This window comes from Miniopterus natalensis, chromosome 5 (genome assembly GCF_054644295.1).
Source record: "Miniopterus natalensis isolate mMinNat1 chromosome 5, mMinNat1.hap1, whole genome shotgun sequence".
NCBI classification, from domain to species: domain Eukaryota; kingdom Metazoa; phylum Chordata; class Mammalia; order Chiroptera; family Miniopteridae; genus Miniopterus; species Miniopterus natalensis.
Genome location: NC_142085.1, coordinates 22,300,906 through 22,328,168, shown reverse-complemented (window position 1 = coordinate 22,328,168; position 27,263 = coordinate 22,300,906). Strand labels below are relative to the sequence as shown.

Here is a 27,263-nt window from a genome sequence, read left to right as displayed (position 1 = left end):
GCACTTTACCTCCTCTCTGCGGCATAACCGAACCACCAGCATCACTACTCTTGCACTTTGGGGCGATTATTAAGTAAAATAGAGGTGGCTTGAGTGCAAGCGCTGTGATACCATGACAGTGGACCTGAGAACCCAGAGGGCTACTAAGGGATTGCCAGGGTGCAGAACATCTACAGCGTGGAGGCGCTGGGCAAAGGGATGGGCACCCTCTCCCAGGGGTGGCTCGAGGTTTCATCACGCTACTCAGAGTGGTGTGCAATTTAAAACCTATGAGTTATTTATTTCTGGAATTTTCCATTTAATATTTTTGTACCACGGTTGACTGCCAGTAACTGAAACTGTGGAAAGTGAAACCACAGTAAGGGGGGGACCCCTGTATATTTCCGATGATCTAGGGTTTTTCATAGCTGGAGCCTTCAAATGGGGGTGCTGCCGAGCACCCTAAGCCCTGCCCAGCTTGCCCAAGGGTGGGAGGCCCAATATCATGGTGAACCTGTAACTCATCCCCTGCACACATGTTGGGAAGCTCTGTCTTTTTTCACATTTATCCTGTCTTTTAATTTTATTTGAACTGCATTCAGGCCTGGAAGGTTCCAGCTTTGGTGGAGACCTTACCAGTGGGACAGAGCCCTTCTGTGGGAGGTTCAGCCTCTGTCGGCCTCGACACCTTGTCCTAATACCCCCAGCTGCCCAGCAGGGCTACCGGCTGGATCAGTACACACATGTAAGTAGCAACACTCACACTTCCAGGTGAGGTGGGAGGGAGGGATCGGTGTTACTCTCGGGCTTGGGGGTCAAAACGAAGAAATAGAGGCACAAATGAGGAATTGCTGGGATGTGCCCAAAGCGTTTTAGGCTGAGGTCTATGCTTCTTAAATGCTCTTTCAGGTGTGAACAGACCCCTCCAGTCCTCCACTACTTGTTACATAGAAATGTCTTTGTATTTGCTATGGGAAAAAGTAGGTTTACAGTCGTGAGTACCCAAACACAGAGTTTATTCTTGTCTTATTATTTATTGATTACTGTATTAGTTTCTATACCAACAACTGTAAGCCTACTTTTGCCCTCTCCTCTCTTCCCATATTTTTTTTGCTCGGTAGGTATGGGTGCAGATTCTATAGTCAGACTTTCTGGTTTTGAATTCTGACTCTACACCCTGTGTGCCTTCAGCTTCCTACTTTAGTTTACTCATATGAACAATGGGTAATAATGTTGTCTGTCTCTCAGGGCTTTAGGTGAAGATTAAATGAGATAACCCACTGAAGCACTTGTGCACTGGTTAGGACTCAGCTAGGGCTAGCTATTGTTATTACAGTTATCGTTATTAGTGATGGATTGACTGACACATTTCTTGAATCCCCCTTACACCCTTTGTGTCAATGGCTCTGCCATCATTCATGACAGAGTGTAGCTCCTTTGCCCTGAGGGAACCAGAGTGAGCCTTCCTGGGGTAGGTGAGCTCATGGCAGTGGCTTCAAGTCCCAGCCTAGTTGAACGGCAGTGGGAGTGGGGACTGAATGGTTCAGGTCGAGGCGCCACCCATCTCTCAGTCTTCCCTGTACAGCAGAGGCTCCCAGTGATCATGTTTTTACCTCCTCCGAGAGGAGAGTTGGCAATTTATGGAGACATTTTTGGTTGTCACAACTGGGTAAGTGCTACTGGCATCCACGGAGTAGGTTCCAGGGATGTTGCTAAACATCTACAATTCACAGAATAGCCCCTCACAGAAAAAAAAAAATCCAATCTCAAATGTCAGTAGTGCTGAACTCAAAAAAGTTCTGCTCTAAAGACTCTTTGAACCAGACAATTTTCCTTAACTTAGAGTTAGGAACCAAAGTTGCTGGGGAGTTAGAGTTAAGGAACTGAAGCTCAGAGAGGTTAAGTGACTTGCTCAAAGTTGCACAGGTATCTGGGTCAGAGCAGGGGTTTTCTAACTGAGATCCTCTAAAATTGTCATTGCCAAGCACAGTGCTAGGCATTTAATAATTCCATTGGACTAGTAACAATTTAGTCTAAATGATTTGGCTTTCCAGTCAGCCTGGTAAGCTCCAGGAGGGCAGGAACTGGGCTGACTCACAACATGAGGCAGGGCTTTAGGGAGGTGGGCTCTCCTCACTACACATTGTTTGAATGGCTGCTGCTTGCACTAATAGAGCTGATACACTTATTTGGTGTCCACAGCTGTGCCTTGCGTACAAAGGCCACATGAATAAGACCCTGAAGGTGACAGTGTCTTTCACAATTGATCTTCAAAACATCATTAAGAAGAACATCACCTGTGACTGGAGTCTCATGGGCACCAGTCCCGAAAGGTAGATAATCTGTGGGGAGGTGTGGTGGGAATTCTGCCAACTGGAATGATTAGCTCTCTCAGGGACAGCACCTGAGGTACCGTCTCTTATGTTTGAGCCTCAGGTACTAAGCCCAGAGAAGTTTGATTTAAGAACAGTTAGTTGTTAGGAATATAATACTTCCTAGAGGGAGTCTGACATTTTTTGTAGAGTTATAGAGCATAGTATTTGGAAGAAATTTTAGAGACTATTCCTTGACATTACAGATGAGGAAAATGGGGGCCCAAAGAATTGGTGATTCACCAAAATTCATTCAAACAGTGAACAAGACTCTGGGATAAAATTCAAGCATCTCGATCCCTTTATTCAGTGTTCTTTCCAAGCACCTCTTAAGGGTTTTATAAGTGGTTTTAAACCTAAATAGTCCTGTAATGTCCAGGAGTATTAATCTTCTTTGTCATTAGAGCCTAACATATGATCTGGTTGAGATACACAATTATATTGTAATTTGAAGAAGCTGCTGACATCGAGTGTCATGAATGAATGACTGCCTTGAAATGTGAATCACTAATGTGATATCACAAGCTGAGCTGAGCCTGTCTTGGATGTTTGTACCCATGGCACACAGGACCGTTTGGGTGCCGAGGTTCAAGGGGTTCCTCTCCTGGCTACACAGCCCTAAGGCCCCCAAGATCGAGTACTAGGGCTCTAACAGGAGAGGACCATGGATGCACAGGGGCAGGCCCATTTCCGCTGTGCGCTTGTTTTTCAGCTGGCGGTTCTTGTGCACTGACCTCTGGAAGGCTTGCATGCATCCCTCCATGCATCTCCAGGGGCCTCTGGCAAAGTCCCCAGTGCTGGTTCATCGAATCGACCTCTTCCCTTTGGCTCGGGAGACAGGCGTGTTCTGTGTGGATGAAATTATTATTGCAGACACAAACCTAACAGGTGATCACCGAATCCACTCTTCTCCACGGACCTGTCCTTCAAATGCCTGCCTTAAACTTTTCTGCTAGGGGCTGCTGTTCTTTTAACGAAGAGGGAACAGGTGGTTCTTCATCTTGCCTGCCTTGGTTCTAGAAAGAAGATGGGGTTGGTATTGGTCCCTATATTTTTTTCTAGCTAGTTCCTCTTTTTTCCTATTCACGGCAATGCTTGCTCTTGCTCCTGTACTAGTGCTGTTGCCCCGATTTTACTACTTCCTTGCTGAGAAGCCTTAGTTTCCTCATGCATAAAATGGGCACACTGAGGTCCTTGCCTCATTGGGTTACTGCAAAGATTAACTGAAATATAATATAAAGCACTGGTCACAGGTCCTGACCACAGCAAGTGCTCAATAAACATGAGCAATTATTATTACTATTAACATGTTATTACTGTTGGCCAGCAGGATTTCTCCATCTCTCCATCAGTTAATATCTACCATACAAAGTGCTGGAAGAACACAGCAATATTTGGCCATATAAATGGACTAAAGGTCTGATTTACAACAGACTCAGTGAGAGTTAGAGGGTTACCACACCCTCAGGAGAATAGCTTTGTCCTTTCTGCCCATCCAGAGTCCTCTCACTTGTCATTTAGGGCTCGGGCCTGGCCTCTTTCTCCACCAAGCCCCTTGACCTCCCTAAGGCACAGTGACTTCACTGGGCTTTTCATGTCCACAGGTTTTAGGGACAAAGTGCTCATCAGGGGCCCTGAGACTGGCCATGGATGACTCACGCCCAGGGGAAGGGAAGGCCACAGCCCAGGCAGATGGTGCCGTTTGCTCCGAGGGCCTCCAGGCTTCCAAGTTCTGTTTACTTTCCCTTTCCCATCAGATCCCTGTGAATTTGGGGCTCAGCTTTCCTGCTTTAAGTAGCCCCAGGAGAAGAAGAAGCAGTCATAGCTTTTTCCCTATAAAATTGCAGAGCTGAGGGCAGGGGCGCTTGGGGGTAGGTGGCAAGAAGACTCTCTTTTAGCCCTGAAATGATATCATACTCATCAAAATTCTGTCTCTTATCTGTTTCAGTGGTTTAAGTGTTTTGAGGGCGTCTGGGTCAGACTGAGTCACTGCTTATTTGAACTCTGCTTATGTTCTGGCACACAGAAAATAATATTCAGATGGTGTGCTGGGTACCCACCTGAGTTCTTGGTGCCCGAGACACCGGGCTGGGGCCTTTGGTTACCCTCATGTGCTACCCAGATTCCTGGAGGACTGAGGTATCAATATTTCATATACTTAAACTCACCAACTGGGAAACTGAGGACTAGATAATAGTTGCTATTTCCCTCTCTTTTCTCTCTTAAATGCCATCTTACACCTACAAATCCTCAAAGTACAAGATCCAGGATGCTTTCTCACTGTCCCCACTTCTTTGCCAGCAAATGCTCTGGTATCTGGAACCATCTAGGAGTGAAGTTAGGAGGGAAGCAGAGAGGGGGAAGGCAGAGACAGGAAAAGAGACTGGAGTGGCTTCGGTAAAACCATGTTTCCTGCTTTGGCTTGTTACTCTGCTGCCAATGACTTTGCTTTGAGGAATATTTAATGGCAACAGAAGCTCTATACAAACTGGCTCAATATTCGTAGTGAACTGTCTGACATTTATCTGATCAACTTAATACTTGATTCTATTCTCCCATCTAAATGTCCTCTCTGAAAAGTTCTTTTCATCTAGTGGTAGCTACCATTTATTTCTCATTTACTTCTTAGAACCCCATGAGATGGGCCTAGTATCCCCACCTTATAGGTGAGGAAACCAAAGCTAAGAGGGGCTGAGTGTCTTGCCCCAAATCCCACAGCTGGAACCCAGAGATCACTGATACCAAAGTGAAAAAAATCAATGACCCCATACCCAGCTGAGTGAATAAATATTTATTGAGCACCTGCTCTGTGCCAGTGTTGTGCTAGGCATTGGGTATGCAAAGATGCTGCCTTTAAACTGTTTACTGTCTCAGTTGGACTGTCTTGGGGAAGAAGCTATCTTTTACATAGTGTCTAAGTGAAGGGGAAAAGTGTCAAATTGCATTGTGCTGGTCACTTAAATCTGCATCTCACAAAATTCACCTGCCATGCAAACTGGTATATGTCAGTGATTCCCATTTTACAAATGAGGAAATGTCTTAGAGAGGTTAGGTTGATTAGCCAAATGGTAATACAAAAGAAGTAGAAAATCAGGATCTCAACAGTGGTCCGTCCTAAAGCTTGCACTTTTTCTGCTCATGTGCTGACTCTACGCTGTTTAGTAAGTACTCCCTGTACATGCCTCGTGTGTTCAGTGTTCCTAAGGAGGGTCAGTTGGACATTCCTGGAGTTGCCAGGGGCCTTGGAAAAGAAAGCAGGAAAGGGTGGCCATCCGCACTGGAATAGGTAGTCTGTGTAAGGGGTCCTCCTGTGGCATAAGGAGTGGCGTTTGTCTGGTTTAGGGCTTACTGAACCTTGCTGTGAAATTAGACTTTGTCTCCTTACGCCATGACCTCACATTTTTTCGTTGGTACTAAACTCCTGCCTCCACTCACTGTGCTCTGCATCCAGCAGATGGTGGGGACTCAGCTTTTAGTGTGTGCTGAGATCTAAGTAACTCAGCATCTCCAGCCAGGACTTTCCTCACAGCTGGTCTTCCATCTTGAGTTATTTGATAATAACTGCATCATTGCTCTCCAGTTTCTCAGGCTGATTCTGGGACAGCTCGCCCAGGGGGCAATCTGGTGGAATTGCTCTCAGTGGTGGGATCCCCTCCAGTCTACAATGTAACCTCCTGGTTGGTGGGGTGTGGCTCGGAGCTCCCACTCATCACCGCAAGGTAGGGAGCTGTCTTTACTCACTTGTCCCTCCTTAGGATTGCTAGTTGACTCTGGAGGACACAAAGGTGGGAGTTTTATTAAGAAAAGCCACCTGTCTAGTTCCTTACGAATGCAGTATCAGGCACCTGGAGGTCTTGTTAAAGCATAAATCTCTGGGCCCTAACCACGCCATCTTTAATTCACTGGGTTTCGGGCAGTGAATTTTCATTCTTGATGGATTCCCTGTCAATGCTGATTTTACTGGGCTGGGGACTACACTTCAAGAACTAGTTCCTAGTGAATTTGTTTAAAAGTCAGTGTATATTTATGCTGTTCAGAGGCTCATGTTGCCACCATTTCTGCTCACGCCCCTCCTTCCATTCCTCGTGTATTAATCTTATTAGAATATTTTGAGGCTAAATGAAAGTCTAAAGAACAAAACCAACTTTTTCTAAGAATCTACCACCAGATGGCACTAGAGCCCCATAAGCATTACTTGTCCTTTAAATAGACTTTCTAGCCAAATTTACAAAGCAGTAACTAAAGATCAGGGTCCTCCTCTAAGCTCCAGGAACATTAATTAATTAATTCTATTGAATTTATCAGGGTAACATTGGCTCATAAAACCATAGAGGTTTCAAAACTTCAGTAGGATGGGAAGAATTGAGATGCTCTGCTTTTATAATCCCCCCCCCCCCCCACTTCTTTCTAATACGTTCCAAAATTAGTTCTCACACTTACACCAAGCTTAAGACAGGTGCATAAAGCTTAACTTTGTGCCCCACTTTCCTTGACATGATCCTCTGGGCAGAAAAGAAATGAAATCCATCAATAGAATGAAAAGAGTGGGAGAGCCACAGTGGGTGGGGAGAGAGCTGCTGCCTCAGCCAACCCACAGTCCTGTGCTCCAAATGTCAAAGCTATTAACTCCGAAATAATAGAGGTTAATTTAGGTTATTTTGAAGAGGTCCACACTTAGAGTACTCCTCACAACCTTGCTTTCTGATTTTCCTCAATTCCCTTAGCTCCTTCTGGAAGCCTCCATCCTAAGTGAGACAGGGCTCTCTTGGAGTCACCCCCCCCCCCAACACACACCCATAGTATCACTCTGTTTGCTTCTGCCTGGTTATATGTACGCACATCAGTATGCCGTACTGAATAATGTTATTGACAGAAATTAGGTATGGTCATTCTTGAAAATTGGGAAAATATAGAAAAACACTTAGAAAATAAAAATCACTCCATTTGTCTGCTCAGATATAACTTCTGTTAACATATTGTATCCATGTTCTGGCAGCCCTTTTCCCCCAAGCAGCTTTTGTATGCATATATACATGTATATATTTACTTTTAAACCTCTTGATGGGACCAAAAATAACGTACTATATTTGTAACATGTTCTTTTTCACTTAATGGTATAAACTGAAATTTTCCCCATTTCCTTAAACATTCCTCTAAAATATAGCTTTTAATGGGTGGATAGTATTCCATCTCATGATATGTCACGATTTGTTTGACCCATTTATTGTGTTAAGAGCAGAATCAGGCAGTCTGTGCATTTGTGCACAGGTATTAGAAGAACTTGGCCAGCTGGAGTGGCCTGTGTTTCACCTGCAGATACTGAATGGGGACGCTTCTGTCACTGACTCTTCATTGGACTATGCAAATGTGGTTAAGAATACCAAGTTCTCCTTCCACTCAGTGCTCGGGACCAGAGCCGTGGAGGCCAGCATCATCGGTCTTCACTCTGGTGCCCAAGGAAGGGGAAGGACGGAACACTCTTAAGGAATCCTAATATCCACAGCACGCTTTTCTGTTGTGATGGGAGAGGAGCCCCCGATATTTGGGAGCTTGAGCTCAGTGTAGTCTGGAACCATGGGAGACTAGTGGGTCTTTGAGGAGGAGCTATGTCCTGCCTGGAGCGGCATTCTGGAAAGTCACTGTGCTTAATTCTCAGTGTTTGATATGCCACAGCTCTGTGCCAACTGAAGGAGCAGAAGAAGAATCTGCGATGGTCCAGGTGACGACACAGAGACTTCAGAGAACAAGTCCACCTTTAGGAGGACACTTTTGCATCCACCTTTCTAATACAGTGATTCCTGGTAAGGGGGTAAATGGTGGGAGGGTGCAACATTTCTCATTGACACTTTTGGGGCATTCCTAGGCAAGCAGCATCCTATGAGATTGTCAGGCAGGGTGACAGTCTTATAGTTATTTTGTGTATTTTCCAGGGTCTGAAAATGATCTTATTAAAATTAAAGATCTAGACAATAACAGTAACATATCATTGTTAGTATAATCCCAACCTTTTAATTTTATAGACTTGGAAACTGAGTGGATTAGCTGCCTGGGGCTGTCATGACAAATGACCACAAACTTATTGGCTTAAAACAACATAAATTTATTCTCTCATAGTCTGGAGGCCAGAAGTACAAAGTCAAGTTGGGGCTGCACTTTATTTGAAGGCTCATGGGGAGAATCTATTCCCTGCCTCTTCTGACACCTAGTGACTGCCGGCACTCCTTGGCTATGGCCACATCACCCAGCCCTGCCTCCATGGTCACACTCTCTCCTCCTCTTCTGTCTCAGAACTCCCTCTACCTCTCTCATAAGGATGCATATGATTGCATTCAGGGCCCACCCTGACAATCCCAGATGAACTTTTCTCAAAATACTTGACTTAACCACCCTTTCTACTATATATAAGATAATATTAGCTCTTTGACTTTATAAGGTAATATTCATAGGTTCTGGGGATGAGGGCATTGACATATCTTTTTGAGGGCCACCATTCAGCCTACTACACTGAGGTTTGCCCAAAGATCATGCAAATAGTTGATGGCAGGGTTCAGGTGTGAACTCAGGTCTTTTTGAGGGCCACCTTTCAGCCTACTACACTGGCCAGTCCTCTTCTCTCTAGAGTTTCCTGGGCCAAGATCCATGGTAGCCATGGTTCTTCCAAATTAAACTCCATGGTGACACCAGTTGCTGTTGTGGATTGTAGGGGTCATAACAAAGGTAGAAGGAACTTCCAAATGTGATGAGAGTGGAGTAGTTTCTAAATTTTCAATAACATACACATTTCACAAAGAATAAGGATTAGAAATGATTATAATACATTATTTAGTTGGTATAAACATAGGGGAATCAGAAAGGAGGCTTGGGAGAGCTCAGGAATGGCTATATAAAAATTGGCATATGGTCCAAAAGTCTTTTGCTCTCCCAGGCAGAAAGATGCTGGTCTTGAGTGAGAGGAATGGAGTGGTGTTTTTACTTTGAAAGGGCAGCTTAGGAAAAGTTGAAGGTCCCTAGGCTATTGGAGTCTATTGCTACTGGAGTCTGATAAGTGGGTGAGTCAGTGCCAACAGCGCCCTGCCTCTGTGAAGTCCATCACTGTGCTGTTTCCCTTATCACAAATGAGACAGATGCAGCCTGTATGTAGAGAAACTTCCTGCCACTACCTTCTAGTGCTGATGTTCCGCACATCATTGCCTCCAGAAAAACAGGGGAAGCCAGCCTTCAGGTCTTTTGAAATGGTGATGGCCCCAAGTTATGTAAATGTAGAACAATCTTTTTTAAAAGGATGAGAATTTCATTTGCACTTTAGAAATATAGTGGCATTTTATTAACACTCCAAGGCAGTGTGTGATTTCAGAGCAATGCTCTTGAGTAGGTAGAAGGCAACCTGGATTTTAATCAAAACCTATCTCACTTGGTTGGCAAGCTTCTGAATCTCCTTGGGTTTCATTTCCTTCATCTCTTAAGGAGGCATTAGAGTACCCAAATGACCCACCCCCCAGGACTTCTGGGAGCAGCTAATGAAATGGAAACTTTTGGTAAAGCATGAAACAGTTCAGACCCAAGCAGGACTTAAACACTGAGTGTTATTTCTCGATGGGGATGTGGAATGGGGAAGCAGGTGGTTGGGCTTAAAGAAAATTCTAATAGAGAAACCGAAGTTCAATGCCAGCATTCCTCAGCTGGGTTGGCTAAGTTTTTATGGGTGTCAGCTGCTGTGCACCTCCCCCACTCCCTGTGAAATGTGGCCAACTTTTCTCTGTTCACAGAACCAGCTACACTTTTTTCCAGGGAGAACCCAACATTTAATTAGACTTTCAGGCATTACCAGGGTGTCTGGAGTTTATATTTTGAGTTGACAGTTGAGACAGTTTTGTCTGATGTGACTGTGCTCTTAAAAAATGGGCATCTACTCCTATTTGCCTTGGGGAAAAAATGGTTTAACTGGGCTGGGGCTTCTCTTGAAGCTATATTTTGGACATGAGGGTCTCCTGCATATTTAGTAGGTATCTTGACATTTATTTTCTGTTATCGTCATGATGAGACCCTCTGAGGTAGAGTAATTAGTGTCTTGTATTTTCTATATCAAAACCTTTTCCCACAGATGTTCCTGTACATATATCAGCTAGTCACCTTCGCAAGCTCTTACAGAACAATGCTGATGACTTCACATCCAGGTACCTCAATGTCAGTGACTTCACTGTGACGGAGGATCTGAAGTCTTGCTACGAACGTGTATGGACCCTCTCTTGGTCCACCCAGGTTGGGGATTTGCCCAATTTCATCAGGGTATGTATGGTATCCCTTTTGGTGGTATGGATTTTATGTCCTGGAACAATTTTGTAAAGAAGAATATCAGAATGATATAAATGAAAACTTCCATGAATTATTAATTTTATTGGAATATTCAAGTAAAGGGGTTTAATGATCTTTCTTTCTGGAAGCTTTCAAGATGTATTTTGTGTCTCTTATCTCTGATAAAGCAATTTGAACCCAACATCTCTTTTCCTAACTCAGCGTAGGTAGAGATGCTGTTGGTCAGTGTCCACCATACAGTAATTCTGCATCTGTTATTGGATAATTTAAGCAGATGTGATTGACTTAGGTTATGAGGGAGGCAGATGGTGCAGCAGAAGGAAGTTTAGAAAAGGATTTGCTGTCTTTGGGTAATGACAAAACCAGATGCTCTTGCATATTTAGGGTTTTAAAAAATAATCTAATGATCATCTAGCATTTGGTTATTATAAAATGAAATCCAAGATGAAATTTGATCTCTGTTATTTGGTATTGTGGGTCATCTGGTTTTCACACAAAATACTTGGGTGGAGATGGAGAAGGGAGAGGAGTCATCTCATAGCACTTGTTTTATTGTAAGATTTTATTGTAAGATTTTGGATTGCAAACATACAAAATAGAAAAGCACATAGAAACAAAAATATCTCAAGACTTAGCGAAATGATTAATTTTTGTGTGACTTTTTTTGCAACTCTACTTGCAAATAAATATTCCTCTAATCTACTGGGGCTTTCATTGGCCATTACTTATGTTAGGTTTCTTGTTTTCAACCCCCTGTCATTTCATTTCCACTTTCTAGTTATCTGATTATCTTAGAATGTGAAAGACCCTTTATTATTTGTTTAAATCAAGATTAGACTGCTGTCCCATGACAGAATTCACCAGAAATGTAATTGTCTCAGGTCTCTGATGAAAATCTAACTGGAGTGAACCCTACTGCAACCACTCATGTGGTATTTGATGGTGGAGTTTTCCTTGCACCCATATTTGGAGACATGTTGGTTACTGCCAACCAGCGCACTCAGGTGAGAGTAGATGGACCACCCACGATGCAAGTACTAGTTTTATGTCTATCTCAGTCCCTCCTTGATTTGTAATGTGGACCAATCCCAAGGATCAGTTTTCCAACCCATAGCACAGAGACAGTTATGGCTATCCTCTTTCTAATTCCATAGAGTATGGAAAGTACTCTGAAAATGTAACTGCTTTGTAAGCACAACATCCTGTTATTATAATTACTAATGTTATTATTATGGTATAAAAAATAGAGAACCTCTGTAACTACATATGGTTTATACCTCCACACAGTGGTATTGAGAAGAAAATGAGCTAAGTCAACTCCTTTTCTCTTTAAAATGTCTTTTTCTCTTTCCCATCTGCCCATACTCCTGTTATAAGTCATCTGCTTTTTATTTGAGAAAAAATTAAAATAAAAAACTATAAAGAATAATATAACCAACACCCAGGTACCTAAACTGAGGAATAATAATTGTCAGCATGTTGATATATTTAATCTTTTTTTGTCTTTATGAATAAAATAAAATGTAGATAAAATCAAAGTGTTCTTTATCAACTATGCCTTCATGCCATCCCAAAACCCCTTTCTCATATAAACAAACCGTATTATAAATATAGTGTGTGCACTTGTAATCCATATTTCATATGTAGAGGGTCCACTGAGCATATCCTTTCACCTTCCTCATCTCCAAGTATTGTAGAGTTCTATTAGGTTAACATTAGTTCCAGTAGGAGGAAAAGACATGTACAAATTGACTCTTGAACAATGCAGGGGTTAGAGGCACTGACTCCCCCTAGTAAAAAGTCTCTGTGTAAGTTTTGACCCCCCAAAATCTTAACTACTAGTAGCCTGCTGTTGACTGGAAGCCTCCCTGATGACATAAACAGTGAATTAATACATATTTTGTATGTCATATGCATTATATACTGTATAAAATAAAGTAAGTTAGAGAAAAGAAAATATTGTTAAGAAAGCCACAAGGAAGAGAAAATACATTTATGATATATATAAAAATTAATCTGTGTAAAAGTGGACCCATGCAGTTCAAACTCATATTGTTCAAGGGCCACCTGTAGTCTCTTCTTGGGGCCCTACCATTCTAGGACAAAAAGACCCCAAGCCAGTGTCCTAATACTCTAATCTTCAGTTATATACCGAGATTGTGTTGGTGGAAGGAAGGTGCCTACTTCATTGGCATTTACGAGCGAAGAAAGGGCTTTTCACAGGAAATAGCTACCTAGTTGAAAATACAAAGTCCATGTGCACTTTGAATTCTATTAAATTTAGTTTTATATGACAGAGAGGATATTTATTCAAGAGTTAGCACGTTTAATTGTAGAAATGTGAGGGTTTAGCACTCTTGCCATCACTTTAAGTGTCTGACATATATTGAGCCAGTCATTACAATTTAGGGTTTATTACTGGGAAACAGAAGAAAAGAAAGTAAGTGAATCATTAACACATTTTAATTTGGACAAATTTTATAAGTACCTTATGAATACTCTTGAGTACATGAAATGCATACATTTGGGTTTAATCATTTTGCCTTTTTCCAGGTGGTTGTGCGAGTGAATGACATACTAGCTCATTGCGCAGGTTCCTGTTCTTTCCAGTACCTTGAAGGGTCGACTCCCCGGGTGCACTCTGTGTGGTATTCCCTTGGTAAGATTTGGGACTTGGTATTGAGGTGTCATGAACTTTAGGCTCAGAGTGATTTGCTAGAGGCCATGTACTTGGTGATTGGTGGATAGAAGGTGCCTCAGTTTATGGAGTGGATATTTACTGATGCAACCGAAAGTGTATTTTTTGGCCAGTGTAACTGATATGGTTGTTATTGGAGGTGGAGACAAGTGGATTTTTGATGACTTAAATGCTTTATTCTTTTTGTCCCCTGTTTTAAAATATTCTTTACTTTGATCTCCCCCTCCCCATTTTTACTGACTAGTCTTTTCTCATTACTCCTTTGAGACCATTTAAGATGGGGGCTGTGTGCTGCAGTGGTAAATGCCAATGTCCAATATTTGAGTCAGCACTCAACTCCTTGCATTTTATGCGGGGACGATGAGAGGAAACAACATCTGAGGTTAGAGAGAGTTCTCTTAAATGGAGTGATATCACCAAGAGATGATTCAGTTCTTTTAATTTATTTCCTTTTTTAAGATGGTGACACAGATCTACTGCTTTATATTGCTGGAACCAGTTTCTCAGGTGACTCCCAGACCTTGCACATTACAGTGAACAAAACAAGTTGCAAAGTTATTTTCTCAAACCAGACGAATGTGATCTGCCAGACAGACCTGCCACCTGTTGGAGTGCACAGGATCTCAATGGTGGTGAGACCCTCTGGTCGTGCCATCAATGCCAGTGGAGGTGGCCTCTTCCTGAACGTGGAACCCAGACTGGACGCTGTGGAGCCCTCAAGAGCTGCAGATATTGGTAATCTGGGGAGGACCCCACACTGCATCTGATCCTCTGAGAGTAGCATTCTTGCTGATGTGCAGGAATCTAGTCTTGCCTTGAAATAAATTGTGTACTGTTATGATTCACAGCTTTTTGTTTTCTGCCATCAGCATTTCTTCTAATGAGCAACAGACATTTGAGCCCTTAAATAAACTCACTTGCTACATAGTTTGGCTGATGGTATTGGGCATAATTGGGTCAGTCACTGAGTCACTGGGACAATTTAGTTCAGTGGAAACAACACTAGATTGGGTGTTAGGACATATGTGCCTGAGTTTCCGTGATGCCAAAGTCAGATGCGTGACCTTAGAAATGTCAGTTACTTTTAGGGCACTTAGTGTAACTAATAATGATGATGATAGGCATCCTGTCCCTTACTCAGTATCTCTTCTAGGTAGTCACATACCCTAAATGCTTACAGCTGCCTGGAAGATGGAGATACAGTGGTACCTTGGTTTTCCAACATCTCCGTTGACGAACACTTTGGTTTACGAACGCTGTAAACCCGGGAGGAAATGCTTCAGTTTTCGAATAGGCCTTGGATGTCAAACATGCCATGTGGCTTCTGCTGAGGGCAAGATCCTGAGGTCCAGCTGTTGGCTGTGGATCCCTCGGTTTTCGAACGTTTCAGAACTCGAATGGGCTTCTAGAACGGAGCACATTCGAAAACCGATGCATCACTGTATTCTACACATTGCTCAGACGAGATATTGGTGGTTCTGAGAGAACAAGGACTTGCCCCAGGCTTTCCAATGGAAGGAGGTGTATTTAGAATGCAAACTGGGATTGTCAGATGCCAAGGCTCCTGCTGCTCTGCTGCCTTGCTGTCTTAGTTATACAATGGGCCTAATGGTGCTTAATTTACAGGCCTCCTAGTTTTGTATGAGATTAAAATGAGTCAACAGGTGGGAAAGTCCCTTGCAAAGGAAAAGCATTTGCGTGTGTGACATACAGATCTTGCCCACTAGAAGCCTTGCACCAATGGGTGTTCACAAATGTTTGTAAACTGACATACACTTGGGTATGTGGCTAGCATGCAAAGCCTACAAAGCCAACTACCATTGGAGTAGTGGAGTGTACAGAGGGCAGTGGGTCTTGTCAATGTCTGCCCCATGGATTGGACCTTAGTGACATGGAACAAGGATTTCTTGGTGCTTTCTGAGGGACATAATCAATTAAAAACAATCCAGCCAGACTGCAAGAATCTTAGCAATACACATGCTTATATATGTATGATTTTTGGAGTATAAAACTCCTTTATTACCTTGGATTTTTGTCATTGTTTATTTTGCTGGACAAAGACCTGTGGCTTAGAACATTTTTTGAAGCAGTATCTCCTGGCCACAAATGCATTTTTCCAAGGAACAGCTTGTCTCTGACTTGACTTTGCCTAGAAGAGTGAATAAAATAGAGGAAGCTTTCTCTTATTTCTCAGTGATTTAAGGAAAGAGCCAGAGGATATGTGGTGCTCACAGTGAAATATCATACTCCATATTAACTCAATAATTATTAGTTTGAGTTTAAGGCATGTAATAGTCTTCCCAGTAGATTTATAAGGGACTTTGGTCTTATGAAGTTACCTTTGCAATTCAAAGCACACAAACCTTCTTTAGCTGCCCCCAGTAGATTGCAAACAGGCAGACAGGTGACTCAGTCACCTTTGTTTCCTCTAGACAGAGTGCCTTGCCCAGGCTGGGTGGTCAACTGTTCTAGTTTTCCTGGGACTGAGGGCTTTCCCAGGATGTAAGACTTTCAGTTCTAACACCGAGTCATGGGAACTCTTAATGTTAAAACTTAGAAAGTCCCAGGCACAGAAATAAGTTGGTCCCTCATCCTATCACCCAGTCAAGTCATGCTGTACCAACAATATGTAGTGGAGTGATTTGTCTGGGAGGATTGTACATCATCTCTCTATATTTTAGCAAAAGATGAAAAACTTAGAGAAGGAATAATGTTGGATGGATGCAAATTAACTTTTAGTAAAGACTAAAGGAAAAGGGAAGGAGAGAGGGAGAGGCTCTACTTGCTACTATCCTTATTACTGGATTTAAACTTTCCCTTCGCTCTGCTACCTACTTACTATCAACCAACCTCGGTCACTCCCTCACTCACTCAATGCTAATGGAGACACCCCGTGTAAAGCCCTGTGCTGGGTGATGAAGACATTGCCACTCACAGTGTGGCCCTGGACTAGTGGCATCTGCATCAGTTGGGAGTTTGTTAGAAATGCAGAGTTTCCGGCCCCATCCCAGACCCCCTGATCAATCTGCATTTTAACAGGATCCTCAGGCCATTTTGACAAGTAGTACAGTTTAAGCAATGTTGCATTAGAGGATTTAAAAGAACCAGGCTGAGTCCTGCCAGCAAGGAATTTACAGAATAATCCAGTATGTAAGGAATACATATAATAACGTGATAAATAATATTCTAAATCACCACTTCCTCGTATGCAGATGCACCCTCCAAAGGGTTTTAAAGGAAACTCTTGGCTTTGGAGTATATATTTCCTTCTCACCATTTCTTGCTGAGATAGAGTTGCCTTCATTTTAGTTATAGGACCTTGTGAGGCACCTGAACTTTCAAATGAAAATCGCACAGTGTCACCACCTCTGCAACTTTTAATTATTAACATCAGAAGGCCATTGGCACTGGAGGGTTGATGTGAATGGCACTGGAGAAGGGAGACAGAGATGAGGTGAAGGAATGAGTCCTGGGGAAATCTTGGAGAAGAGAGTTCTAGGTGGAGGGAACATCAAATGGTAAAGTCTTGAGTCAGAATGAGTTTGGCTTGTTCCAAGAACACCAGAGAGGTCACAAATGGCCATTTGTATATCTTCTTTGGAAAAATGCCTATCCAAATCCTTTGCCCATTTAAAAAATTGGGTTATTTGTCCTTTTATTGTTGAGTTGTAAGCGGTCTTTAGATAGTCTGAATGAGTCAGATATATGATTTGCAAATATTTTCTCCTGCCCGTGGGTAGACTTTTTATTTTCTTGATAGTAGTCTTTGAAGCTCAAAAGTTTTAAATTTTAATCAAGTCCAGTTTCTGTATTATTGCTGTTTTTGCTTGTGCTTTGGCGTCATAGCTAAGGAATAATTCCCTATTCCCATGTCACTAAAATCTGTGCATCTTTTTTTCCACAAAGAGTTTTGCAGTTTTAGCTGTTGCATTTAGATATCTGATTAATCTTGAGTCAACTTTTGCATATGGTGGAGGCAGGGGTCTGATTAGTTTTCTAGGGCTGCTTATCCAGATCCCACAAACTGGATGGCTTAAACAACAGAACTTCAGTGTCCTATTGTTCTGGAGGCTAGAAGTTATGGATCAAGCCATCAGCAGAGTTGATTCCTTCTGGACCAAGCAGTTTCATGCCTATCCCCTAGCTTCTGGTGGTTCACTGGCAATCTTTGGCACTCCTTGGCTATAGAACCATCACCTGACCTCTGGCTTCATCTTTATATGGTGTTCTTGCTGTGTCTTTTCTGTGCTCCAAATTTCCCTTATAATAAGATACCAGTCATATTGAGTTAGGGGCCCATTCTACTCCAGTATGACTTTATTTTATATTAACTAATTACATCTGTTATGAACCTATTCCCAAACAAGGTCACATTCTGAGGTACTGGCAAGGAGGACTTCAACATATGATTTGTAGGGGACACAATTGAATCCAAAACAGGGTCCAACTTCATTCCTTTGTACATGGATGTACAGTTCTTCTATTTTGCATATGTTTGAAAATAGTAGTGTAACTTCTTAGAAGTGGAATTTCTACATCAAGAGCTAATATACATTTAATATTTTGAAAATACCAAAATATTCTCTTTAGAGGTTGTATAATTTATTCTCTATACAGCAATGTATTTACATCTTATTAACACAGCATGTTACCAAACTTTTTGATATTTGCCAGTCTTATAGAAGAAAAATAGTATTTAATTGTACCTTTACTTTGCATTTATTCTGTAGAGAGAAATTGTATACCTTTTCATGTATTTAAGAGGCATTGTATTTACTTCTCAGTGAACTATTTACCCCCTTGACTCACTTTTCCCCCCAGTTTGGTTATTGTCCTTTTTTATTTTATTTTAAAGAGCTTTTTCTATATTAAGGAATTAGACCTTATATGTTTATTTTTGTCTCTTTGTTTACTATTTTTGTAATTCATAAATATTTTAACTTTTTATGCAGTAAATGTATCAACATTTTATAGCTTCAGGGTTTTAAAAATACTTAGAGGGAGCTTTCCTTCTCTAAAATTATGTAAAAATAAAAATTCTGCCATGTTTTATTCTAGTTTTTTAATGTTTTATTTTTATGGTTAAATATTTCATCATTTTGGGATTTATTTTGGTAAGGATGGGAGGTAGGAATTCAGATTTAATTTTTTCAATACTATTCACTTACTTCATTTACTAAATAAATAATCTATTTTCTCTTATGTAAAATGCCATATTTATAATTTTCTATAGTCTTATACTTCTCTGGGTTTATCTTTAAGAATTTTTTTTATGTCTTTGTTGATTTCAGAGAGAGGAAGGGAGAGGGAGAGAGATAGAAACATCATTGATGTAAGAGTCATTATCGGCTGCCTCCTGCACGCCCCCTACTGAGGACTGAGTCCGAAACCTGGGCATGTGCCCTGACCGGGAATCAGACCTCGATGCTCAACCACTGAGCCACCCGGCCAGGCTTCTCTGGGTTTATTTTGAACTTCTTATTCTGTTTCATTGATTTTTCATGCTTTATTATTGCATTTTAATTATAGTTTTAAAATAAGGCATTTTGATGTCTGACAGAAGACTTCTTTACTCTTAACTTAAAAATTTTGTATTCTGGTTATTGTTGTTTATTTTTTATTGAATTTTAAAAATCAGTTTGTCTAATTCAAATAGAAAATCCTGTTTGTAACTATTGGAATTGCATTGATGCTTCGATTTAATTTAGAAAGATCTGCATCCATTCTGATGATCGCTCTTTCTATCCATTTATTTTAGTTTTATTATTTAAGTTTTAATCTATCTGTTATGCTTCTCAGGAGCATTTCAACATTTTCTTCAACTTTCTTCATTATCTTGAAATTTTCTTGTCAAGATTGTTTCCAAATATTCTATCTTTCATGTTATTTTAAATTATTTTTTCTTCAATTTTATTCTCTAACTTTGAAGTCTATTGTAGTCTTGCGCAGACTCGTTAGGGCAAGTTTATATATTTAAAGTCAGGGTGTTATTTCACAAAGTCACATTCTCCTAAAAGGTTTTCTTCAGGTTGTATGTTTCCCTTTCTCACACTGACATGCTTGGAGAAGATAACCTTACTTCTGCACCCACTTCCTACTCCCAAGGGGTGCATGTCCTTATCTGGTGGCCTCACTGCCACTCTTGTATCCCCTTCTGGGTTACAAGCATCTGGCAGACCAGCATCATTGCCCTCATCAATAATAAGTGGTATTTCTGTTTACCAGTTAGATCAAGGGCTGCTCTTCCAAATGGGAACATATGCCATGATATAGGCATGATTGGTGCCATGCGTCCTCTCACCCACCTCTGCAGTGGGGGGACAGGGGTTTCTGTGGTTGCCCTGAAGTCATAAGGAAAGAAATCTTGATGGCAGTGGGTTATGATGTCAGCGACATCTACACCATCATGGAGACTAGAACCTAGTATTTGTAGTATCAAATCACAAAAGCTGGAAGGGCTGTTTTTTAAAGATGAGGGAAGTGAGAACCAGTGAATGCAGGGGCAATACTACAAGTGATCTGCTTTAGGTGGCAGAGCAACCTGTGGCTCTGATGCCCCCTTATGCTTGATATTTCCAGAAACAAATACGTTTTATAGGATTGGCAGAAACAATATTTAAAAATCTAAGGCAGGAAGGGTTTTTCAGAGACCATCTACTTTATTTCTCTGCCTTATGGCAGTGTTGTATGTCTATGTTTTATTTGTAAATAACTCCAGGATGCATCAATATTTCTCTCTGCCCTCTAGTCACCATTGCTACTTCTCTATATAGTAGGTTATGTATTTAACTTCACTCTTTTTCTGCAGTTAGAGCATGCCTTGTATTTTGAATAAGGAGCTTCATATTTTAATTTCATTTTATCTCTCTTGTGAATAATTTTGTCTGCCTGTATGGCTGTCTATCCCACCTGAAAATGCTGTTTTTGTTATAGGAGGGCTCTGGGCCACCATCCGAGGCTCTGGTTTGGAAGATGTTAGCTTGGTGTTATTTGGATCGCAGTCTTGTGCCATCAATGTCACCGCAAGCAATTCACGAAGAATTCAGTGCCAAGTTCCAGCCAGAGTAAGTGGAAACCTTTGGCATCTCCTTTTCTCTGTGTGGGTGACCTTTTCATCATGAGAGAATGCTTATGTTGTTTATATTGCCTGTTCTGCTATGAAGTGGGAAGCTGACTCCCCCAGTGGGGCTTGTAATTAACATCATCAAATTTTCTTTAAAAGAAGACAAAGAAGGAAGTCCCATGCTCAGTGAGTATTAGTGCCATGTGATAAATAAGTTTATCTGGTGAACATTCTAGGTGTTGGTTTGTAAACCTTACATATCTTGTAATCTCACCACTCTCTTAAGTAAACAACAAATAACTTAGTTTTCTCCAGCAAGTTTGTTTTCTGGAATGGATGTGAATGGTGAAACTTAGACTCTTCTAGCCTATTTTGTTCCTATAAGACATCTTCTTAGTTATTTCCTACTGTTTCCTTTTCCCCTTAAAAGCAAATTCCTTAGCTGTCCTCTTTTATTTTTCTTCAGTTAATACTCTCTCATAACCTACCAAGACATCTGAGTCCAGGTCCTTCCCTGGTGCTGTTAGTAAGGGTCACGCTCACAGCTGAGACTGAGTTTTCTATTCAGAGTTGACATCAGTGTCATCAACATTCCTAGCACATCCATGACCCCAAAAGATGATTGTGTACTGAACAAATAAAGACCTCTGGAAGAGAGGGTTCAGAATAATCTTTGATCTGTGGTCCCACATTTTTATCTTATCCTATTACTCAAATATTATGAAATGTTAGCTTTTATATATAAACTGCTTGCAATTTCAATACATGGTTGTTTTATAATTTGTTTAATAGTTCCTTATTAACGGACATTAAGATAATTTCCAAGATTTCCTATTTCAAACAACAGAGCTTTCATCATTCCATTAACTATAGTTTTGGTCATATTTACTTTTCTCAAGATATGTAGTATCCAGTTGTCTGAAATTCCTTTTTAATTTATACTCTTACTATCACTGTACAAGTGTCTGATTTCTGGTGTTTGGCCAACACTGGTATTATCACTTTAATATATATTTACATTTTAATGGCTAAATTTTGTACTGTTTGGATTTCTTTCACAAAAGAGAATAAACACTAAAAAAAACCTTTTTAATTTTGATCAAAGTAATACATGCAAAGTTTAAAAGGAGAATAGTAAAGCAATCATGCTCTCCTACCCCTCCCTGCTTCAAGTCCCCCCTTTCTGAAACAACCACTTTTAATTCTTTTGAATATAGTTATAATACCAGTATTTTTTAAATCAATAAACTATGCTTACATTATTATAACTATTTAAATGATGCTGTTAGAATCAGAAAAAAATATATATTTTAGTTGATTTTTTAGTTTTTAAAAACATGCCTTCTTTATAATAAAAATTCTCTATTTTAAGAAAAAAATTCTGTCATATCAGTTGCTCTTTTTCCTTGAAGCTCTCTCTTTTCTGCTTCGATTGAACTTGATGTTGTTTAGATTTATTCTACAGATTTTATCCTAGCACTTTCCTGGATTGCTCTCTTGTGTAGAGTCATTTCTTGGAGTACGTATCTTTCTCTTTATTGGCTATTGTTTATTCTATGAAGCCATAGACATAAGAAACATCCCAAGAAAGAACATATCAGAGGGAAGTTTTCTGAGTACTTATATGTCTGAAAGTATTCTCACACTTGATGGATAGTTTAGCTAGGTATGGATGTTTATTTGAAATTGCCATTTTTCTTGCAGAACAAATTGGTGTGTTAATTGAAGATAATTCTTATTTACTTCTTAATTAGTTGGATGCTGCACTTGCCTATTATAAACATTTGCTACTGTATGCATGTGTGTGAGAGACCTGAAAGTAGCAAATATACTCTTTAAGAACAATTTTCATGAAATTAACCTTTTAAATTAATTCTACATGGACTTCTCTCAAGTCAATCTTATTTACAGAGGTTCAATTTTAAAAATTGATTTTTCAGGGGAAAGATGGACCCATTGTGAATGTGACTGTGATCAGAGGGGACCATTCTGCAGTTCTTTCTATGGCATTTACATATGTCTCTTCTTTAAATCCAGTGATCATGTCTCTGAGCAGAAACAGAAGTAGCATAGCAGGTAAAATGCATGATATGGAAGAATCTTTTATTTTTAGATCTTTAATCCAACAAAAAGGAAAACAATGGCTTATACATTTTATTGAGCTTTATTTAGTGTTATATTTGGGATGAAAGTTATTTTTCAGAAACTCAGGAGACTGGTATTCTCATTTTAGTCATCACTGAATAAATCTCCTTATATCTATTTTCACTCTGTAAAATTGTGACTATTTCCATCATGATAATGACATGGGAATTTAAAGGTAACAATTCAACAAATATTTATTGAGCACCTACTATGTGTCAATAGCACAGACATATAGTAGACTTTAATTATTATCACTAATTTACACAATTATTAGTCCCCATTTATAGGTAAGGAAACTAAGGAACAAAAGAAGAAGTAACGTGTCTAAGGTGTTACCTTCAGTAAGTAACAGAGCTAGGATTTGAATCAAGCTATCTGGTTGCAGAGTCTAAGCAGTTATCCACTTATATAGCTTACTATAAAATACTGTTTTGGGCCTCATAGTCTATTATAGCAGTTATTTGATATGATTAGAGAATAGGGTGTTCTGATTAGCCAAGAATTCTTGTTCCTTGAGACATACTGGGTATAAAAAGAATGAATTCTTTAGTACACAACAATGATAAGCAATTTAATCTTTCTAGGATAATTCAGGTGATATGATAGGATGGAAATATAATAATTTATCATCATGTCAGACCATATAGATTTGGAAAAGTACCGGGTAACACACCTTTCTGATTAATTAAATGCCAGATAACAGAGGGTTTATGGCAGCCATATCTGTTTATTATAAAAGACCATCCAATATACCCCCCCCCCCGCAAAAAAAATAAAGTCTGAAATCAATTTTCTGGGACTATTTTCATTTACCATTGCTCAAGAGTACATAAATAAAGGGAAGTGTCCTTTAGCTCTCAATATTATTCAGCTCAGATAGTGCAGAAGAAGAATTTGCTGCCTTAGGCCACCAGAGTGCGTAAAATTCCTTAGTGGTATAGATTCTTCCCAAGGAGGTCGAAAAGGGAGGAGGGAGCTTTGTGTTCCATTCAGATTTCAGTGATTTGGGCTTTTAATAAAATTTTCTACCTATAATAAAAAGAATAAATACATTGCATCAGTGCCTCACAGGCATCTAGGATTAGCTTGACAATTGACCAGGAACCCAGGGAGTTCATGTTATTGATATATACAACATGATGCATTATTTGCAGAATTTACACTTGCATTTAAATCTTTCTACAGGCAGAATAAAGAACATGTTATAAAACCCACAAAGAGTGGTAACCTATGGGGAAAGTCTCTTTGAAGGTTGGAGTGTGGCATATCTCCATCCAGGAGATGATTATGTTGATGGTGACTTTGAAGCCAAGATGTAATCAAAGAAAGAGAAGAGGAAGGGTGGGAAGGAGGGGCAGATAATTTGATGTACAGGACCATTAGAGTGGTTTTTTAATCAGTCAGCTCTAGATATGAATGAATCCCAGCTCAGCCACTCCTTGGGCAAGATATTTAACTTCCTTTACCTTTAGTTCCTTTAACTGTTAGGTGGGAATAGTTCTCTCAAGGGTATTGTGAAGAGTGGAGATGAAGAACGTAAAAGTACCTACTCAATAAGTGCTGTGTTGAAGTGAATGCCATCATCCCACCAGATACTGTATTATATTAATGAGCCAAAGATGGCCTGTGCCTATTGCCCTATGTTGTTTACCCTTTCACAGCAGGCTGGGAGCCATTAGCTCAAGCCTGCCAATGCCAAACTCAAATTTTCATATATCTAATTATTTTCAATATAGTCCCCCAAAGTATATTTTTAGCCTTTTAGAGCCTGCATGCTTTGCATACCCTGTAAAACTGCACACAACCTCTGCTAGACGTAGATATGATAAACCTAGGGGCTTTAAAGAACTCCAAGTCACTGATGCCCTTAGCAGCCCTCTGACCAAAGACTACCTACTGCACTGCTGAGTGGCATCATGTAGATTCGTAAGCTCCTCTCTAATGCCCTTCTCCACCAGGACTTTCCTTGTTTTCCTGCCCTTCTGGGTGGTGGTCACTTATTGTTGACTCTGAGATTTCTGCATCTATGTGAACCTGACAAAGCACGACCCACATAAAGCTCATTTAAAAAATTTTTTTTTTGTGTGCTCTGCCACCATGTGGTCATGTCTGCTGTTTTCTTTCCCAACCCTGAAATTCCTTGAACTCACTATGTGGAGGCTTCAGGCTTCACAGTAAAAGCAAGGTTGGGAGGACCTGAAGAAGAAAAGAGAATATAGATGAAGCTAATCGAGGGCTTTTGAATGCTCGTCTGCACAAGAGGCTTTCCTGGGATGCCTAACTTAATCCTCACAACAAATCACATGGGCTGCGCTCTGTTACTGTCTCACTGAAGAAACATCCAAGGCTTCGAGAGCCCAGAGTGAGGCACACAGGCAGTTAAATGGCAGAACAAGGCTTTAAATGTCAATTCGGTCATCTCAACAACCCACAAGCCCTCCTCTTTGACATTTCTCTTTCAGGCAGCCTCTTCTCCTCATCTAGTTGGCTATGGTGTCCTACAGATGCCAGCCCTGTAGCAGTTCTCAAACATTAGCAACTAAAGGAGCTTTAGCTTAAGCTGTGTCTCTATGGACACACCAAGATGCAGGAAAGGCATATTTATTTATTTCCCCTCTTGCCATTGCATACTTGATTTCTAGCTCTTAAGACTCCAGTTGTCTGCAGAGTGGATTTCCCCTCCCCTGTCTCTTCAATTGATCTTATAAATTGGAATGATAGCTTTAATCATATCCTTTCTTTGTGTAGAAAACTTTGGAGGCCTCTACTGCCTGCTGAATTAAGTAGAGACCTCTCAGGATTGGCTTTCTTGGTCTTTAGCCATAGAACCACCATCAGCTCAGCCTACTCTAATAGAGTCCCTAACTGCATGTACGTGTATCTGGTCTTCCAGAAAGTCACCCACATCTCGTTCCTTCTCTCAGACCCACTGGATGATGAAATGAGAAAGTGCTACAAACACTTTGGGTAAAACTGTAAAGTTTTCAGAATTGAATTGTCAACCCCTTCTTGTTTATATTGGCCTCTTGGGGTTTAGCTTTCAGGTTGAATTTCAAGCACCATCTTGCCCATAAGGCCTTTCTTGATATTTTGAACATTGCTCTGACTTGAACGACCCACTGCATAATTGCCACCTCTCTTATGGTAGGTTTTATAACTGAAGCTATTTTGGCACCTATTTTCCCACTTTTGAGGTCTTTTTGAGGGCAGGGTCTATTTGCAACTTATTTTTATGCCCTTTATGATATATTACTCTTGGAGGTCAGTACTATTTGAGGTAAAAGGAATTGAATTAGAGTGTCTATAGTATACAGAGCATTTTAGTAGAGTTGCTAATTAAATTAAAAATGTATCTAAGTGTAAGAGAAGACTTGGCTCAGGCCTTGACATTTCCATTAATTAGCTATGAAACCTTGGCTGCCGAACCTTAGTTTCCTCAAAAGCTAAATGCCAGTCCTACTAATGGCTCCATAGATCTCATCAGGATAGTGTAAGGACCAAAGTGCTCTGTAAACTGTAAGTACTATACTCACATACAGCATTATTATGGGGTCCAGTGCACACTGAAGATATAGCTTTAGACTTCTATCAGTAGAAAAATGGAAGTTAAAAAAAAGGACATGGGGTGCTATTTGCTGGTTACGAAGGTCATCAGCCCTCCAAACTACTTCTCAATTTGCCTCTTCATGAAGATAGATTAGTTTGCTTCTTGAGTACAATTGTCCTGACAAATTTACTTTTTATGCTCATGAGGTTATAGGCTCTAGCTCTATTAAAAGAATTGTTAGAAGTTTCATGAAAAAAATTAGGTTGGCATTAAAACTCTTAATTGCAGTACTATGCACAGGGATGACCATGTATTTAATAATAAAAGACAGTTTTAGAATTGGAGAGGTGGTTGAGGACACAAACCCATAGCACAGAGGCTAAGGAATGCTTTTCCACACAGGAGGTGAGAGCCTTTTCATTGGGATGGTGCTGCTGGTGGACTACACAGGCTTGGACGTGGAAGTCCACATCCAGGACTCCCTGGCTCGGGTTCATGAGAAGACTGCCCAGGGCCTGGAGGTGGTGCTGCCCCCGCTGCCTGCTGGCCTCCACAGAATCTCCGTCTCCATCAACGGGGTCAGCATTCGCTCACAAGGGTGAGGTGGACATTTGCCATTAGTTTTAGGTCTCTTTGATGGTCTAGTGATTCAGTTGAATTCTAGTTTTGAGTTAGGACTTTAATTTTTCTTCTTCGAAGTTAGGGAATAAACACATGGTAATCATAAAATGTGAACAAATCTTAGAAACCCTACAGGGGAGTTTGCTCTCAAAGGCCGATCCAGAGGAAATTTTTGGCTTATTAGTTGGGGAACAGAGAACTTTCTGGAATTAAGACATCATGGTGCTTGAGTGGGGTGGGCATCTATATGCGAAGAGGGAAGACTCTCAGCTTTAATAAGAGTATGTATTTAAATAAGACCTTTAATAAGATTGTGTCTTGGGCTTTGAATAAATGGCTTATAATTATTATACAAGCAATATTCATAACTTCTTTGCCCTGAAGTCCCTCTGCCCAGTATTTCTCTAGAAGTTCTGTCTCCTCATTCCAGGAAGTTAGCTAAACTACATGGGATTAGTGCCACCACATGGTACTGGCCCAGGAAAATGTCTCACCCAAAATCTTTTCCCGACCATTTCTTTTCTT

The 27,263-nt window shown here is 40.5% G+C and overlaps 1 protein-coding gene across 1 annotated transcript in view; it reads left to right on the top strand.

Moving 5' to 3' along the window:
- PKHD1 (PKHD1 ciliary IPT domain containing fibrocystin/polyductin) overlaps nucleotides 1–27,263 on the top strand; it is a 377,339-nt gene that overhangs the window by 27,710 nt on the left and 322,366 nt on the right. Inside the window, 12 exon segments of the mRNA XM_087817135.1 lie at nucleotides 582–724; nucleotides 2,182–2,312; nucleotides 3,064–3,239; nucleotides 5,932–6,070; nucleotides 8,025–8,152; nucleotides 10,453–10,637; nucleotides 11,546–11,668; nucleotides 13,218–13,323; nucleotides 13,822–14,097; nucleotides 20,296–20,426; nucleotides 22,366–22,501; nucleotides 26,520–26,715. Of these exon segments, the coding sequence (XP_087673261.1) occupies nucleotides 582–724; nucleotides 2,182–2,312; nucleotides 3,064–3,239; nucleotides 5,932–6,070; nucleotides 8,025–8,152; nucleotides 10,453–10,637; nucleotides 11,546–11,668; nucleotides 13,218–13,323; nucleotides 13,822–14,097; nucleotides 20,296–20,426; nucleotides 22,366–22,501; nucleotides 26,520–26,715 (1,870 nt within the window).